This window comes from Pyrus communis, chromosome 9 (assembly GCF_041283825.1).
Source record: "Pyrus communis isolate YQ-2024b chromosome 9, ASM4128382v1, whole genome shotgun sequence".
NCBI classification, from domain to species: Eukaryota; Viridiplantae; Streptophyta; class Magnoliopsida; order Rosales; family Rosaceae; genus Pyrus; species Pyrus communis.
Genome location: NC_142573.1, coordinates 13,448,093 through 13,466,351, shown reverse-complemented (window position 1 = coordinate 13,466,351; position 18,259 = coordinate 13,448,093). Strand labels below are relative to the sequence as shown.

The following is an 18,259-nucleotide window of genomic DNA, read 5'->3' as shown; positions in this document are numbered from 1 at the left end:
CAAAAACCATTTCATAAACAAAGTTCTAACCTCTCGCCATAAAACCTGTATACTTCCCAGAAAATAGAATATATACATATATATAAATCATGCTCGGAAATATGCCATGTCAAATGCCTCTAAATAGAATGCAAGTGCTCAGGAAATATCAAATCAATGTCATGTAATCTGTCAGCCGGAGTCACCTAACATTACCTGTACGGCTGAATCTAGAGCTTAAATCTCCATCTCACTAACTACACCTGCACATGAGTCGGAACCACCTAAAGTGGTCTGTACGACAGGACTGGGCGTATAATAAGTATGCTCAAGTGCTACGATCATGTGAAGGCTGGGCGAATAATCGCGGGTCACCTACGAGTCGGAACCACGTAAAGTGGTCTGTACGACAGGACTGTGCACCTAACTTGAATCCAAGATGAGTATGTGGTGCGGGAGGTGAACATCACGTGAAGGACTGTGCCTAATTCTGGGCGGGAGCACTAACACGAGGGGTGCAGGTTATGAGCTCTCTATGCATCTCAAATCACTACTGAAAATAAGCATAAATCATAACTCACCTGACACTTACCTGTGCACTCGCAGCACCAACATACAAATATATATATATATATATATATATATATATATATATATATGTTACTAACAATGCATAACAAACGGCAAACATAATGCATGGCATATAAATGTATTAAACGTTTCAATTCATTTTCTAGGAAAAACATAAGTATATAGGTATATACGGAAAACCAAAAGCCCACTCACTGGTATGTAGAAGGGTCGTAACCCCCTTGCCTCGAGTGACCGCGCTCGTCATCGGGATAGGTCTCACCTATATGCGAAACAACTATAAAAACGTTAATTTTAAAGCACATAACCAACCTCACGAAATAACTTCTCATACAATGCTCAAATGGGGTGTATGAATACACCAACGTGATCTACTCAACCTCAGGAACATCCCCATATTTTTAGAAAAATTTTCTGACGTCGCACGTGCCCCCACGCGCTGGCCAAGGCACGGCCACACGTGCTGCCCACGAGCAGGCACGTGCTTGGCACACTAACAGCGTCAGTTAACGCCGTTAGGAATATTTCATTAACTCTGACAGATTCTGTTAACACCGTTAGGAATATTCCGTCCAAACTGATAGAATATTCCATCGTCTTCTCTGGCCAAACTCCGGCCAAACTTGTAACTCACAATCCCGACGTCCAAAACCTTTAAATGAACCACCCCGAGCCTCCTAAGAACCTCATCAAGCTTCCTACAAGCTTGAAATTCCTAAAAACACAAGAATTAACGTGTGCATGAACAGTGACCAAATCGGGGGATCCCGAGTTCGATGTGAAAGCAAAGGTATCCTTACCTGAAATGGGTATGGTTGAACTCCTAAGGACCTCATGAGCACGAATATGTAATTTGTTTCCTCGATCTGTGAAGGTTTCAATGGTTTTGGGTGTCGTCCGTACAAAAAGAATAGGAAAGGGAGAGAGAGAGAGTGCTCGGGATAGGGCAGAGAGAGAGAGGGTGTGTGTGTGGTCCAAACTCCACCAACCAAAGCCCAAAAATGACCACACAACAAAACGAACATACTAGGGGCAAAACCGTCATTTCACCCCTACAATACGAAAAATCCGGAACGAGCTGTCACAACATAAGTAGGTCACACAAGTCTAATTAAATATTATTATGAAATTAAAAAAATTAAAATACTAAAAATATATTTTTTATGTCAAAATAAAAATAAATATTTTAAAACATAATTTCTCCCATCGTCTTCATCAAGTAGGGTTGGCTGCCATGGATCGACTTTTGGCACTCAATCCATTCAAACATAATATACCATGATAGAAACCCAGTCAAACCAAACCATCTTCTTCGTTTTCTACTCCAGCGTCGCTAACACCAACCTTCTCCTCATCGTATACTCTGATCTACTGCCGCACCCAAGGCCCAGGTTTATGGCCCCACAGAAATCTTTCCAACAAGTAGCAGAAGATTTCAGGAAAAACCCTCCACACCCAAGGGATTTTTTGCTTCGGCTAATAGTAAACAGGGTTACCATGGTAGCCAAGTATGCGCAAGGAAGACAAAAGAAGAAAAAGAAAAATTTTATTTTGACATAAAAATTAGATTTGCAGGACCCACTTATGTGACACAACATAAATTTAGTGGAATTGTAACAGGATGATCGCATTGATTTGCAACATATATTTTCAGGGACTACATTGATTGATTTTCAATTTTAAAATCCATCTTGAATGGGCTGGTTCAATTTCATAAGTCATTTGTAATAAAAACCACGATATTTTTAGCTATTATCAATAAAGGTAATATAATATTTTTTTTAAGAATTGATTGGGTTACTAATAAAAAACCTCACATTACTTAAGTAAGTAAAATACTATCCTAGGCTTCTGATATTTATATACGCACTTTCTCCTTTCTTTTGTTCCTTCTTTTTGTCCTCTTTTTTTTCGTGCTTTCTTTTGTCTTTTTTTCTGTATAATTCGAAATTGTAAATTCTGTGTTTTTTCACATTTAATTTCTAAAAATTATTTTCATCTATTTAGAAATATCAAATAAATAAATAAATAAATAAAATTAGGGACAAAATTCGTTGTAGGCTATTAATAATGGAAAATGATCCTCACCATATCCTTTTCTTAGGGATCTCATGATCTCACTTTTTCATCATATATAGTACGGTTAATTTTCTTTAAATACTATTCATATTTAATTTTAAATTTTAAAATGATTACTTACCTTACTATATACGATGAACTCCTTAGATCCCTAGGAAAAGATCCGGCAAGGATCGTTTTCATCAATAATGGGCTATATCCCAAAATTTGCCAAAAGAGTGAAAAACAAAAAAAATAGGTGAAGACGAAATTCAGAGGGGGATGAGAAGTCAACCACCACTCTCTGACTCTCGTACAGATTATTCTTGGGGAGACCGCAGGACTAGGTAATTCCTCACAATTCTTACTCCTTTCAATTTTTCTTTCTATCCTTTCATCTTTCTCGCTGAAATCCAATTGGTATTCGACGACGGTCTTCTGTTTTTCTATTCAATTTCCAGGTCAAAGATTGATGCTTCTTTTTCTTTTCTGAAAAGAACCCTAATTTTTCTTCATCTTGTGATTTAATATGGGTTTTATTTGCTGATTAATTCAATCGTGTTCTGTGCATCTTATGTGGCTTGATTGTGTTTGTGGGAATTGTTTTCTGTTAATTTTTGTAGTGGGTAAAATATTTGATCATAACAGATAAATAATTTGCAATCACTAATCAGGTGCCTTGCAAGTAGTGAATAGACAATGTTCAAGAGAGCCTTGCATACAAATCTACCTCGTGATAGGAAGAGGAGGAAAACGGAAGGGGAAGGCGTCTCCGGCGCGTTAGGTTTTGATTTGTGTACAGAAGCGTCTGGAGTTGAAGGAAAACGAAAGAGTGGAGAATTAAGCATGACTGACAAGAGTGTTAAGCTTAAACAGAAGGAAGGGGTGGGAAATTGGAATGGTGTGGAGATGACAGTTGAATGCGTGGATTATGTCTCGCAATTGCCCGAAACTGTCATCCATCTCATACTGTCTCTCCTTCGTGGTACAAAAGATGCTGCTCGAACCAGTACCTTGTCGAAGAGGTGGAGGGACTTGTGGACCTCTTTCTCTGTTTTGGCATTCGATCAGTGCAAGTTTCAAGCACCAGAGGGAGTTAAAGATAAGAAGACGTGCAATGCAATGTTTAAGGAGTTTGTTGACAAGTCTCTCCAAAGCCACTTTGAGCGTAATTTGGGTATATATAAGCTTGTGCTGCATTTGAATTCGTTTGATCAAGATATGGCTCATCGTATTGAACAGTGGATTGGACTTGCAGCTGAAAATAAAATAAAAGAGATTGGTTTCCATGCAAGCGGCCACTACACATTGCCTAGGAATGTCTTTGCTTCAGAAACCATAACTGGATTAAGGCTAGAAGGCTGTAGACTGGATACTTCTAGCAATATAACGCTTCCTAATCTGCAAAAACTATATCTGCGAAGACTTCCTCTTGATCAGTCGATAATTATGAATCTCATTACTAGCTGCCCTCAAATTAACGATTTGAGACTCATACTTTGCACGGGGTTAATCATCTGCAGATTTCAAGTCTCCTTAAACTTTATCGGGTAGAGGTACACTACTGCCATGGACTAGCTTTGATTGAAATCAAAGCTCCAAGTCTTGAAACATTTTGGTTTTGCGGGAAGAAAAACATGCCCTGCAAAATTAACTTGGCTGAATGCGAGTCTCTGAAAAGACTGACGTTAGAGGACAATGGAATGACAGACAACCAGTTTCGTGATCGGTTCTTTATGTTTCCTCTCCTGGAGAAACTGGATCTACATAAATGCCTTAACTTGAAAAATATAAGAATTGCAAGCCATCGGCTGAAAAGGCTAGTCTTAAGAGGTTGCAAGAAGCTAGCGGATGTTGAAATTGATACTCCTAATCTTCTTTCGTTTGAGTATGAAGGTGATGAAATGCCCTTTTCTTTTTTGAATCCTATAAGTTTGAAGGAGGCTAAGTTTTCATTTGCACCAGTGAAAAACTTCATATCTGAGCCTGAATGGTTTCTTAAAATGTGAAAATTTCTTGGAAAGCTGGATCATAGAGACTTTAAACTGGTTGTTTACACCAATAAGGTAATTTTCTTTTATTATTAACAATTGCAACTCATTTTTCGCTTCTCATAATTTATCTTATCTTACATGCTTTCATTGGCCAATCCAGAATGTCATCATCCATGAAAATCTTAGAGAAATTTCACTTCCTCCAAACTGTGGTCTGAAATTTGAATTAGTCCAATCATCAGTGGGCACCGAGGAACTATTAGATAGTTCATTGCAGAAACGGCAGCTGGAGACCCTGTCTATAGTTTGGTCTTCCGGCAGTGAATTCCTCAAGGTATGGTAGTTTTCTTGCATACATTTTGCTAATTGCTACCCTATTACGTTATCTGTAATTTGTATGCTGTGAATTATGTTTTCGGGTCATGGCTCCTTCAATTAAAGCCACCATGTTCAGTGAGATTGTGCCATCAAAGAATAAAGTGACATTTTGCTTTGTCGGCTGTTGTTTTTACTTGAACTGCAGATGGTACGTAAGAAGATTACCAGAAAGGAAGATCCAACGTGCTGCATAAGTATGAATTCAACCAATAAATGTTGGCGACACTTCTTAAAGGATGCCCGGATGGTGAACTTGAAAGCGGACAAACACGCGGCTCCATGGATGGCGTGGTTGAAGTCACATCCAAGGGTTAATGAGATCACTTGTTTTAGATTGAAATGGAAATCTGACAAAGATGGTAGGATGGCGTCCCGCTAAGGTTTACATTTAACTTGAATTTTATTTTTATGTCACAATGAAATCCTATTTGAATATTTTTTTATTTTTTTTAATTTTGGTGTGGAGATTATATGACTATGGTCTTCCTTCTAAGTTTTTCATTTAGGTTAGTGAGTTTCCACGATCTTGTAAGTGATCGTTTTAACGACTTTAGTTACAAACTCCCTTCTTGTACTAGAAGTTTTGTAAAAGAAGCCAGGAGGATTCAAGGTATACCGCAAAATATTCATAGTGATTTACGACAGTCAATTTTGGTAATTGGGATTTGCTGAGCTATATGACCCTAACTGTGTACGCTCACGTGACGCCGTGAATCCCAAAACTATGAATCGACTGTATACAATTATGAGTCTCTCATGTGTCGAGATTGATAAACTTTCTATGGTTATAAATGCCGGGTATCCCACAACTATGAATCGGTTGTATACAATTATGAGTCTATTTCACGTGATGTATATAAGCGGCCAAAAGGATTGTCAAGGAATTTCTCGGCCTAGATTCCCACAATCAAAAAGTGGAGAAGACAAGGATAGGAATCGGAAGAGCTAGAAGCACCTAAAACAGCTTCCACACACCACAGAATCACATTCCCAATATAGCAAGATGTGTACCATTCGAAAATGTAATATGCAACTCCCAAAATAAAACCTACGTATCTACAAATATACGAAGTCTCTACGCGTGTCGTCCACTTTAGAGATTCACCAAGCGCAGTTTTTAATTCATTCATATGCTATTACAGTTTCATCGCATTTTTATTTGTCAAAAAGTCAAAGAGAATTGTTTTTGGCATCCTAAAATTCTCATTTTTCACTTTATGCTTTTTATATTTAGAAAGAAAAAATAAACTTGTGAAAAGTGCAAAATGAGATTTTTTGGTTGCCAATAACAGTTTTCAAAATCAAGAAGAGAGCTGATTTTAACACTCTTTCTTAGTCTCTTACGCAACCCTCTTTATCTATGGAATTCGATTAAATAAAATCAAATGGAACAATAGACATAGTTAAACCAGGGTGCGTAGGAGAAGAAAAAATATGTGTATCATTCTCGATCAAATTTTTTTTTAAGTTTGTAGCTCAGTAGTTTAGAGTGCTAATTTGTGCACTTGGAGTCTTTCACGACCTATGTTCGACTCTCCCTTATCGTCTTATATAAAGAACATAAAGATATACAAACTAATATATATGCTTTTCTAGTGATGACCACCACGTCGGAACCGGATTCCCTCCGGGCTCAAAGGAACTGAGCCTACTTATCAAATGATCCCGCCATTGAAATTTGATCCAACAGTTACAAACAGGGGGCCCTCTAAAAGTTATAATAATTGTAACCGTTGAATCAAATTTCAATGGCCCGAATCATTTAATCCTTAGACTCAGTTCCTTTGGGTCCGGAGGGGATCCGGTTCCCACCACGTCCTCAAATGTATAAAGCAAAAGCATGATTCCCAGTTCATGCAGAATGTTTGAATAGAATCAGATGCTACCCCCATCCTTACCACTCACCAATTAACCAACAACCATACATGCATATATACATGTGTGTATATATATATATATATGTGTGTGTGTATATATGTACATGTGTGTGTGTTTATATACACTCTCTATAAAAAGCCTTGTTTTCTTGCTTCACCTCTGTGTTTATCATTTTCTTTCCCATGCTTCCATTAAACACCAAGGTAAGCATTAAGCTCTTCTTTTCCACATCTATTTTTTACTCTCTTGTTTTTTTTTTTGGTTTTATTATTAGAAGTGATATTACTAATCTAATCTTCGTCAAAAGAATACGGAAGAGTTTGAACCCGAGAGACAGTAGGTTGAAAGGAACGCTGTGTCCACCATTACTCAGTTGTTGTGCACTCCATCGTCAATTCTATTTACCTATTAAAACTGTGTATCAACACAAGCTTTGAACAAGAAAATAGCATTTAACGTACGTTTAAACAAGGAAACTGGTTTTTAACTTTTTATGTAGGAAGATGGCAAGGAGCAAGCAGGCGAGAAGAGGAAGATCATGGAAGTAGGACCATGGGGAGGAAATGGTGGAACTCCTTGGGACGACGGCATCTACAATGGCGTGAGAGAAATCACGCTTGTTTATGGCCACTGCATCGACTCCATCACCGTGGTGTATGATAAAAACGGCACGCCTTTCAAAGCTGAAACGCGTGGAGGTCGCGGAGGCAATCAAACCGCGGAGGTCTGCTTCGTAGCTCATAGTTTTCATTTTATTTCAACAACTATTGTCTCAGAGGATCGAACTTAAGACCTCATTCATACCTTATCTTTTTCATACCTTGCAGATAAAGCTGCAGTACCCCGATGAGTACATAGTCAGTGTGACCGGGCACTATGGCACGATGGTGTATGGCGGCACCCCTATCATCCGTTCACTTAAATTTCAGAGCAATCGAAGAACATTCGGACCATTTGGAATGGATGAAGGCACACCGTTTACTTACACTCTGGATCGAAGCAAAATTGTTGGCTTGAAGGGAAGACATGGTTGGTACATAGATGCCATTGGGTTTCATGTATCCCCTGCCCCAGCAAGACTCTTTGACAGAGTTCAGAAGAGTTTCAGAAGGCTCGGGAGCTCAGTTACCTTCGGAGCCCAGAGAAACTGAAACGACTCAACTGCTCCAAGTTGAAATATATATGATTCATAGCTAAAGGATTTTGAATGTATAAGCTAGTGTGTTTCTGCTTGTGATTGTTCTGATGTATACTTTTGCTGTCCAAATAACCTACTGGTTTCTGTACAACGATATGAAAACATGCTTCACTTTTTAAGGTCTCCTTTGAAACGTTTCTCCAGAAAACACTTCTGATCTTAAGCGTTTCTACTAGAAGCAAAAACATGTTGGAAATTTTTAGTGAATGTCCAATCCAAGTGCTTTCTGAAAAGAACTTGAAGTGCTTCTGTAAAGGAAGCAACTATTTTAACTTTTTCGACCAAACGTTGTTACAACCGCCTTTAGTTAGATGCACTACTAAACAGACCCAAGTCCTATCAGCATTACAAAACTCCATTCAATTCAATTCATGATCATCATAGCAAGAAGTGTTCTAACAATAACATTTAACAAGGTAACGATATTCCAAATTCCATAATCTCAAAACCCCGACAGCCCATGAACCACCGCAATCACAGAACATAAACGCAAGAAATCACTATATTCTTGCAATTCATTTAAATAACTTCTGCAAGTACTAAATGCAAAGTTCATATAATATGCGAGGTTTAAAAATTCACATGTTGGCTCCCTTAGCAAATATTATTGTAACAAGCGAGGTTTAAAAATTCATAAGATACTTAACGGTAATCATCTGTGGACCGTCATCAAAGAAATCAAATGCATCTGAGTCACATTCTGTATCACCTATGTAAAGTTCACATGTTGGCTCCCTTAGCAAATATTATTGTAACAAGCGAGGTTTAAAAATTCATCAGATACTTAACGGTAATCATCTGTGGACTGTCATCAAAGAAATCAAATGCATCTGAGTCACATTCTGTATCACCTACGTAAAGTTTACAAGAAAGATATGACTGACTCCGGTTTAGAAAAAGAAACTAAAACACACAGATTCCTCAAAATTGCTTTTCTTTACTGGAAGGCAAGCATTCATAACATCTTTTATATCATAAACCACAGACTATGTGAAGCAATAAAACAAAAACCGAATTGCCATTTAGTACACTAGATGAGAACATTCAGATCTCATTTCAAACCATCGTTGTTAAAACACTGATCCGACAACAAACCAATTATATAGCCATGACCCATGAGTACTACTTATTCTAACAGTATGTTGGCATCACGGTGAAAAATCGCTGAAGGGTTCTCACAGTGGCAGAAAAGATCAGCAAGACTAGTGCTAATAAGAACGTGAATAGCATAATTCCCATGTTTTGTACCCAAAAAAAGTACCACATGCTTGAACATGAAGCATATCAGAGAGACACGTTGTCTACATTAACAGCACACCACACACCAGTTTCATGTGTAAGAACAAGTTTGTAACATCTTATCCAAGGAACAAGAATTCATCCAATTGAATCACAACTAATGTAAACCTTTCATTGAACACACTTAAGAACCAAAGCCTTTAAAACATACCTGCATTATTCGATCCTGATGAAGAAGTCATTGCAGCCTCTATTCTCAAAACCTTCTCCTCTTTTGCGACGTTAATAGCTCTTCTAATCAATAGGTCTTAGAACAAAACAAGCTGGTGAATCGCAACAGCAGTGGTTTGAACCATATATATAGTACTCCTCCATCCATTCCCTATCAGAATTGGACTAGGATTCAAACTATACAAACCATAAGGAATTGTGACTTTATAAAGTTCCAACACTAAGTTCTTTTCCAAAACCAATTGGAACTTCTCTCAATTCTATTATCCTAAAACATTGAGGACAACCTAACAGCTTTAGCCAAGACTTTTCCATATGAATCTCAAACACTATAACCAATTCTATCATATATTTCATACTCATAATCTTACATTCTCCCACTTGAGTATAAAACACAACAATCAGTCTTTAAGATTTATAGAAGTGATCACTAAGCCTTATTCAAGCCACATTCATACTCACATACTACATAGGTATGCATTTCAAAATAAGGAACTGAAGAATCTACTATGTACATCACATAAACAATTCAACAATTACTACATATTCAAATTTGCAATCAAGTGCAGAGCACAAAATGTATAACTCCTACTTTGAGTGAAACAACTCTCAACTTAATAGCATCAAGTTAATGACCATATCATTAACCAAATTAACATATCAATAATTCCAATAAGTATGCATCAAATAAAATTTCAAAACTGATTTTCTAGCAATCTTACTTTTATTGATTGAAACTTGTTTTGTGGAACAATTGATCACATTGGAAGAATTGAACACCTATTGAAAGTCAATATAAGCTATAAAACTAGCTAAGCAAATACTAATAACTTCAAAACAAACAAAACTACCTAATTGTGAAGACATGCTGCCTCAATGCCATCATATACAAATGAAACACCACAACAGTCTTCCAATTTCGTAGCAGTTCACTCCTACTGTTCAAAAGACTCTACAACCCCCATCTGTGTAACATGTTCCTTGTATACATTGTTTGGCAAGGCTTTAGTAAGAGGATCTGCAATCATTGCACCAGTAGATAAGTACTGAATATCAATCTCCCATTTCTTGACCATTTCTCTAAACTTTAAGGAACTTTACATCCATTAACCTTGAAGCTAAAGTTCTTTTGCTATTCTTTGAGAAAAATACAGCAGCATTGTTATCACAGAACATTTTAATAGGCATTTTGACCAAATCTACAAGCTTCATATTAGCAATTAAGTTTCTGAGCCAAACAACTTGCTTTATCCCCTCGAAACATACTACAAACTCAGCTTCCATAGTTGAAGTTGACACTATAGTCTATTTAGCACTCTTCCATAACGCAGCACCTCCACTTAGCTTAAAAATATATCCACCAGTTAATTCTCTTTCATCCACATCCCCAGCAAGATCAGAATCAGTAAATCCAATCAACTCTAATGAATTACTATGCCCATAAACTAGCTTAAACCCTTTAGTTCTCTGCAAATATCTCCACACCTTCTTGGCTGCCACCCAGTGAGCTTCTCCAGGATTTGATTGAAATCTTCCCAAAAGTCTAACAATGAAAGCCAAATCAGGTCTAGTGCAAATATTAGCATACATAAGACTACCAACTAATGAAGTATATGGTTTCATCTTCATTAACTTAGCCTCAAGTTCATTTTTGGGACATTAATCTTGAGAGAACTTGTCACCCTTATTTACTGGAACATCAGCCTTGTTGCAACTTTCCATGTTAAACATGTTAAGCACTTTTTCTATGTAGCCCTTCTAAGATAAACCAAGGAGTTTTTGTTTTCTATCTCTCACAATCTCAATTCCCAAAACATAATGAGCTTCACCAAGATCCTTCATTTCAAAGTTCGAACTCAGCATGCTTTTAGTCTCTTTCAAAAGTTGTACATCCGAACTTGCAAACAAGATATCATCAGCATATAAGACCAAAAGAATGAACCTGGATCCCTTGAACTTAAGATAGATACAATCATCCATCTTGTTTTCAACAAACCCTTTTGAAGTAACTACTTGATCAAATTCTAGAAACCATTGTCTTGAAGCCTGTTTTAAACCATAGATTGATATATTCAATTTACAGACCATATCTTCTTTCCTCCTTTCAACAAATCCAGGAGGTTGAGACATAAAGATCTCTTCATCAAGTTCACCATTCAAGATTGCAGTTTTGACATCCATCTAGTGCAATTCCAAATCAAAATGAGCTGTCAAAGCCATTATCACTCGCATTGAGTCCTTGGAAGAAGAGGTGAAAATGTGTCATTGTAATCAACACCCTCCCTTTGTGTGAATCCCTTTGCAACTAATCGAGCCTTATATCTCTCAATTCTTCCCTCAGCATCTCTCTTGGTCTTAAACACCCATTTGCAGTTATCTGCTTTAGTGTTAATTGAAGGCTTCATTAAAGACCAAACATTGTTTTTAGACATTGACTCAAGTTCTTCTGTCATTTCTTGCTGCCATAGAGCTACTTGAGGACTTTTCATATCTTGCTGATAAGTCACAAGGTCATCTATATCACCATAATCAAATTCTGTCTCTTGGAGATACACATAGTCTTATGAGATCACAGGTTTCTTGATTCTGTTATATATCCTTAACCTTGGTTGACCAATCGAATTCTCAGTTGTTTGAACATTGAGATTTTAATCCTGAGTTCCCACTTGATTCTCAATGCTTGTATGATCATCACTTTCATTCTTAGTTTCTGCCATGTCATCATCAAGGTCAGCAATTTCTAAGTGAGCTCTTTGAAATACAGGTACTTGATTGTAGTTTAGTTGAGAAGAATTTTCTGACTGCACTATTTCCTCAAAATCGAATTTATCTTGAGTCATGTCTGATACAACTTCATCCTCTAGAAAAAATGGCATTGTGAGTTTCTTGAATCCTTGTATATGCCTATGTGCAATAGAATTTGAAACCCTTTGACTTCTCTAAGTAACCAATGAAATAACATGTAGTTGTTCTAGGGTCGAACTTCTTTTCACTTGGATTGTAGAATTTTGCCTCTGCTTTGCAACCTTATACATGAAAGTGATTGAAATTTGGATTTCTCCCATACCATAGTTCAAAAGGTGTCTTAAGCACAGACTTTGAAGGCACTCGATTTAGAATACAACTTGCAGTCTTCAATGCCTTTCCCCAAAGAAAGTTTGGGAGCTTTGATCTTGAAATCATGTTTCTCACCATTTCCATAAAAGTTCTATTTCTCCTTTCTGCCACACCATTCTGTTGTGGGGTACCAAAAGTGGTATATTGAGCCACAATCCCTTGACTTTCATGAAAGTGAGCAAAGGGACCATTTTGTTGCCCCGTTCCTATATGCATGCCAAAGTATTCACCTCCTCTATCTGATCTAACAATTTTAATCACATGGTTTAACTGTTTTTCAGCTTCACTTGTAAAAACTTTGAAACATTCAAGGATTGCAAACTTCTCACTTATAAGGTTAATATAACTGAATCTTGAGAAGTCATCTATAAAGTTCACAAAATAAGTATTCCCACAATGGTTTTGACAGGAAAAGGTCCACAAATATATGTGTGAATGACTTCGAGCAAGCCTCTACTCCTTTTGGCATATAATCTTCTAACATTAGTCATTTTGCCCTTGACGCAATCAACACATTCTGTAGCAGTTTTAATGTCTATTGCAGGGATCAAATCTAATTTAGATAACTGAAAAACTCTTTCTTTTGAAATATGTCCTAGCCTCTTGTGCCAAAGTATGAATGATTGATTAGAAACATGCATCCTTTTAGTTGCAATATTCAAAACATGTAGGTTTTCAAAATCTAGATTGCATTGTATTTTCTAAAGATGATCATGCAAAAATGCTTTTCCGTGCAAAGATCCCCTTTTAAAAAACTTGACACACTCATGATCTCCAATAAAAACATAGCCTTGTTTAACCAGCTTTGATGCAGAAACCAAGGTCCTCCTCATTTTGGGCACATATAACACATCATTTAGTTGCATTGTAAAACCAGTGTCTAATTTCAATTTGACAGTGCTAATGGACTCAACAGACTCTTTGGTTCCTTCTCCAACAAAAACATTAAAATTGTTTGTCTTTTTTTGTTCTTTAAAACCATGAAAGGAATTAGTGACATGCACAGATGCACCAGTATCAAACCACCAAGAATTGTGGGAATATCAACAAGATTTGTCTCCTCACAGACATAGATATCAATTCTACCCTTAGATCTCAGCCAATCCTTGAATACTTCATAGTCTTTTCTATAGTGACCCTTAGTTTTGCAGTGATGGCATCTAACTTTTTCAACACTTTTAGTTTTCACTTTAAATTTGTTAAACTTAGAGGAATTGAAACTTTTAGCAGGCATAACAGATTTATCATAAGGTTGGGGTTTAGAAGTTTTACCAACATCTAACTCCTTCTTCCTTTTGGCAGCTTGGACAAAATTGACAGTTTCAGGTTCTTTCCCCTTCTCTTGTTTCTGTCTGTTTTCTTCTTGCACACATTGAGCAATGAGTTCATCCACAGTCCAAGTCTTGTCTTGAGTATTGTTGAACATCCTGGGTTGACTAAATTTAGGGGTGGGCATAAAAACTACCAAACCGCATCAAATTGTATGAAAATAAAACCAACCGTGTTAACCGAAAAAGTCAACTTTCAGTCAAAAACCGAACCGGACCCTTCATACTGGTTTCGGTTCTGGTTTTGAATGAACAAGAACCGATCAGAATAGAACCAAACCGTTTTATTAATAATAATTTAATTATATATATATACACACACACATGACATGGTATAATAGGTTGAAAAATTAGTTTCACCAAGTTAGTTCTGCTGGAGTTCCCTTTGAACAACAAACTTCAGGGAATAACCTGTTAAAGGAGGAGTTTGGGAGTTCTCTGTCATTTCAAACAAATTGGCAAGTATTTAATAGCTTCTGTAGTTTTTTTTAATCTGTAGTTGGCATGCTCCTTAGCTTATATCATTTGGGCTTATTGATACAAATAATTGCTGAAATGAGGTGCAATGCTTCTTCCATGTGTATGCCTTGGATTTTTATGTTTTATTAGCATGCTCCTTACTTTTATACTTGAGATTTTTTACACATTTTGGTTTTGCTGCTTCTCTGTTCCCACTCAATCAGTTTTACTATTATATTTGTTCTCTTAGGGAGTGTATTCAATTGAGACTTTGAGAGACTTTAATGGATTTATAAATCCATGGATTTTTATGGAGTTTAATTGATTTGTAGAGATTACATATAAAATTTTGATTCAATTCCCTAGAAATCTCATGGGAAGATGTGAGATTTATGGATGCTTAATATACACTACGAACTCTCTTCAATTCCTTCTAATTCCTCAACTTTCTCAAATTATTTAAAATCAATTTCTAATTGAATACACCTGGAATGTTATAAACTTATTTAAAATCCTAATTAAATACACCCGAATTTCTAAGGATTCTAATAAACTATCTTAAAATTCTAATTGAATACATCTTGAATTTCAGAGAATCACTTAAAATCTTGATTAAATACCCCTAGATTCATTAAAAGAATTTAAATCCCTCAAAATCCCAATTGAATACACCCCTTATCTGTCTTCCAACTCAATTTCAATAATTGAGTAAGGCTACTATCAAATGTTATATTGTCTCCATTTACGCTTAGTATTCGGAACCGTAAACCAGTAAGAACCGAACCGAAATCGAGATAGACCAAATCGTATTGTTCTGGTAATATATTTAAGCAGAATCGCACCGAACCGAACCGTTGATATTTTTCTGTTTTGATTCTGGTTTATGGGTGGAACCGCACTATGCCCACCCCTAACTGAATTTGTGCGGCAGTGCTTGGAGTATCATGAACACAAGTTATTTTTCTCCAATGTTAACTTCCATGGAGTTAGGTTTCTCAGTTGCATCAGTCATTTTCATAATGTGATCTCTGATTGAACCTCCACCTTCAAACTTGTAGGAAGTCAAAATGTACATATATTGAGCAATCTCAGCCTTCTCTGATTCTTTAAATTTATTCTCAAAGGCTTGGAGATAATCATTTGCAAAAGCTGACTTCTTTAGTCCTCCATGCACAGTGTCTGTCATACCACTTTCTAGTATGGATAAAGCTACTTTGTTGGCCCTAGTCCATTTCTCAAAATCAGTTTTCTCAGCCTTAGTGCTTTTGTCTGTCAAGGCCTCAGGTTGTAGATTGTCAAGAGCAATGTCATACTCATTCAGTGTCAAAAGCAATTCAATCTCTCTTCTCCACTTTTTGTAATTGCTTCCACTAGTGAGTATTGGCACTACTGCTAAGTTGAGTGATTTTAGTGAAATTGCATTAGACAACAATGAAATTAGCACTATGAATCTCAATGATTCTTGATTTCAGCCTTTTCACTACCAAATTTGTTCACTGAATCAACTTATTCATACATATGATCTTATATTTTAAAGACATATAGAGTAAACAATTCAATGAGATTCCACAATATCTGCATTAAGGTCAACACATATTGCGCAATATATATATATAGGCTTTACCTTCCTCGTGTTTTTGCTAAACTCTCTCTCCGCTCATGCGATCCGCTCATGCCAATCTTATGGACTTATTGTTTGGAACACGCCTTACTATTTGAGTTAAGAGTAAACAATCCTACTTAAAAGGTTAACAAATAACATAAACTGTAAATGAAAACTAAAGGATGAACATAATGTAGTGATTATAAAGATGATAACTCAATTACCAACAACTTGGCTCGATACCGAATGGGGTGCAACTAGTGGTTATGATGATGAGGGCAATGATGATGAAAATCATGTGAATTGGAGATTTGATGTGGTGGATAGCCAGGATTGAATAAATTATGAAACCAACTATTATAAGTGAATAAGAAAACCCGGATGAAGGAATCATATGTGTTTACCTTGAATTTGAGATATTCGATGAATTGACTGTGAGTAAGAATTTTATGTCATTCAAAATTAGTAGTTATGAAAATATTCATAATGAAAATAATGAATTCAAAATAATAAGAATTTTATGCCATTCAAAATTAGTAGTTATGAAAATATTCATAATGAAAATAATGAATTCAAAATAATCAAGAAAATGCCAACATCAAAATACCCCTATCAAATGATCAGATATCAGTATACCATCATATTGGTGCTTGATCAATGAAAGCAAACCAATAAGCATACAAAATAGCTTAGTCAACCTCAACAACATAGAACAATATTTTAACGGAACAATTAAAATCAACTTTAACCCTCAAGTCAAAAAATCTATTGTCCACTTACACGAGTTAGCCCAGTCACACAAATCTTTAGAGCCAGATAGAAACTCTTTTTCTAGATCCACATCAGCCGATATGGTGGGTTAAGATCAAGATCTAATCAATTCCCTGGTCAATACGAAATTAAAATCAATAGAAACTAGCTTAGTAGTTACCCATTACCCAACAAGAATTAATTAATGATTTGATCAACATGAAGTTAAAATCAGTAGAACCAACCTCTCATATTACTCATCCATGATACCAACCTAACACTCAAAATCAAGGAGAACAAACCTCTACAACAGAGTCTGATTACGAAACAAATCAAGTCAACCACCAATTTCTAGCCCTAAACAAACCATTCAAAATTCGATGAAAGAAACTCAATGCTGACATTGAAGCAATAGAAAACATTCCCAAAAGAAACACCTTTGGGAAAAATATACAAAAGAACGAAAATTGGACATTTACTATAAATGGACCAATTTCATGAAAAAACACAGATTTGAAGTATTTTTCTTTGATTTTGTTGAAAAATATTACGAGTCTGAAAATAAATTAGAAGTCATCACCAAAAAAAATTGGGTTAAATAAGACAAAACCATAGTCTCTTCTAATCACCCTGTATAAGAAACAATTTTAATTATAACTGCAAACACACAGGTACTAGCCACTCCTTTCAAACTTCCCAAAAAAGATGCAGGAGTCAAGCCAATCATTGAACAAAACAATTTCACAAACCAAAGTCTGCACACCATAGGAAAACAACTAGATAAAATAGAAACCAAAATAGATAGACTTTCACATTCCAAACCAACAATTAAGGAAAAACCCTTAGTCAACTTCCCAGAAGCCTCATTTAGCACAACAGCCTTGAAAACAATCTCCATAAGTAAAAAATTAGATCAAATGTTACAAGAGTTAAAACAAGAAAAAAAGTCAATGTTTTACAACACCTAGATGAATCTAAACCACAAACAACTTCTGCAATATAGGATTCAAAAAGCAAGAGTGAAACAAATTCCATTAGAAAAGTAGAAAAAGCTTTTCAAAATCTTGAACTAAAACGAATCACAAACAAAAGAGTCGACCCGACAACTCTTACCAAAAATTGGTATCCAAGGCCAACACCTCCGGATATTCAATTTGAGGAAAGAAACATCCAAAACCAATTCTCAATCTCAGCTGGTAAACTCTATGAATGGAACATAGATGGATTATCAAAACAAGAACTTTTGAACAAATTACAACACATTTCCGTGGTTGCTAATAGTTATATTACCAATCATAACCTCAGTCAAACCCAAGTTGTCGACCTTTTGGTCACTAGATTTACAGAAATGCTCCATTCCTGGTGGGAAAACATCTTATTCAATAATCCAGAAATGAAATAAAAAATGCAGTCAAAAGAGATGAAGAATGAACACTTATTTTCGATGAACGTATAG

At 36.1% G+C, this 18,259-nt stretch overlaps 2 protein-coding genes and 1 pseudogene across 3 annotated transcripts; 2 read left to right on the top strand and 1 right to left on the bottom strand.

Annotated features, from left to right (window-relative positions):
- The first annotated feature begins 2,991 nt into the window (after positions 1–2,991).
- Positions 2,992–5,658, top strand: LOC137740591 (putative F-box/LRR-repeat protein At3g18150; annotated as a pseudogene). Its single transcript, XR_015966208.1, has 4 exons — positions 2,992–3,089; positions 3,303–4,694; positions 4,783–4,956; positions 5,146–5,658. The product of XR_015966208.1 is annotated as a putative F-box/LRR-repeat protein At3g18150 (transcript).
- Positions 5,659–6,965: 1,307 nt separating this feature from the next.
- Positions 6,966–8,195, top strand: LOC137740910 (jacalin-related lectin 19). Its single transcript, XM_068480714.2, has 3 exons — positions 6,966–7,081; positions 7,378–7,602; positions 7,706–8,195. Exons 1-3 carry the CDS (start codon positions 7,061–7,063, stop codon positions 8,027–8,029), a joined length of 570 nt encoding a protein of 189 aa, XP_068336815.2. The 5' UTR covers positions 6,966–7,060; the 3' UTR covers positions 8,030–8,195.
- Positions 8,196–15,405: 7,210 nt separating this feature from the next.
- On the bottom strand, positions 15,406–18,160 carry LOC148694290 (uncharacterized). The gene is made up of 2 exons (XM_088700665.1): positions 18,094–18,160; positions 15,406–15,842 (listed from the first exon to the last, which is right to left on the bottom strand). The coding sequence occupies exons 1-2, from the start codon at positions 18,158–18,160 to the stop codon at positions 15,406–15,408; spliced, it is 504 nt and encodes a 167-aa protein (XP_088556791.1).
- Between the last annotated feature and the right edge of the window lie 99 nt (positions 18,161–18,259).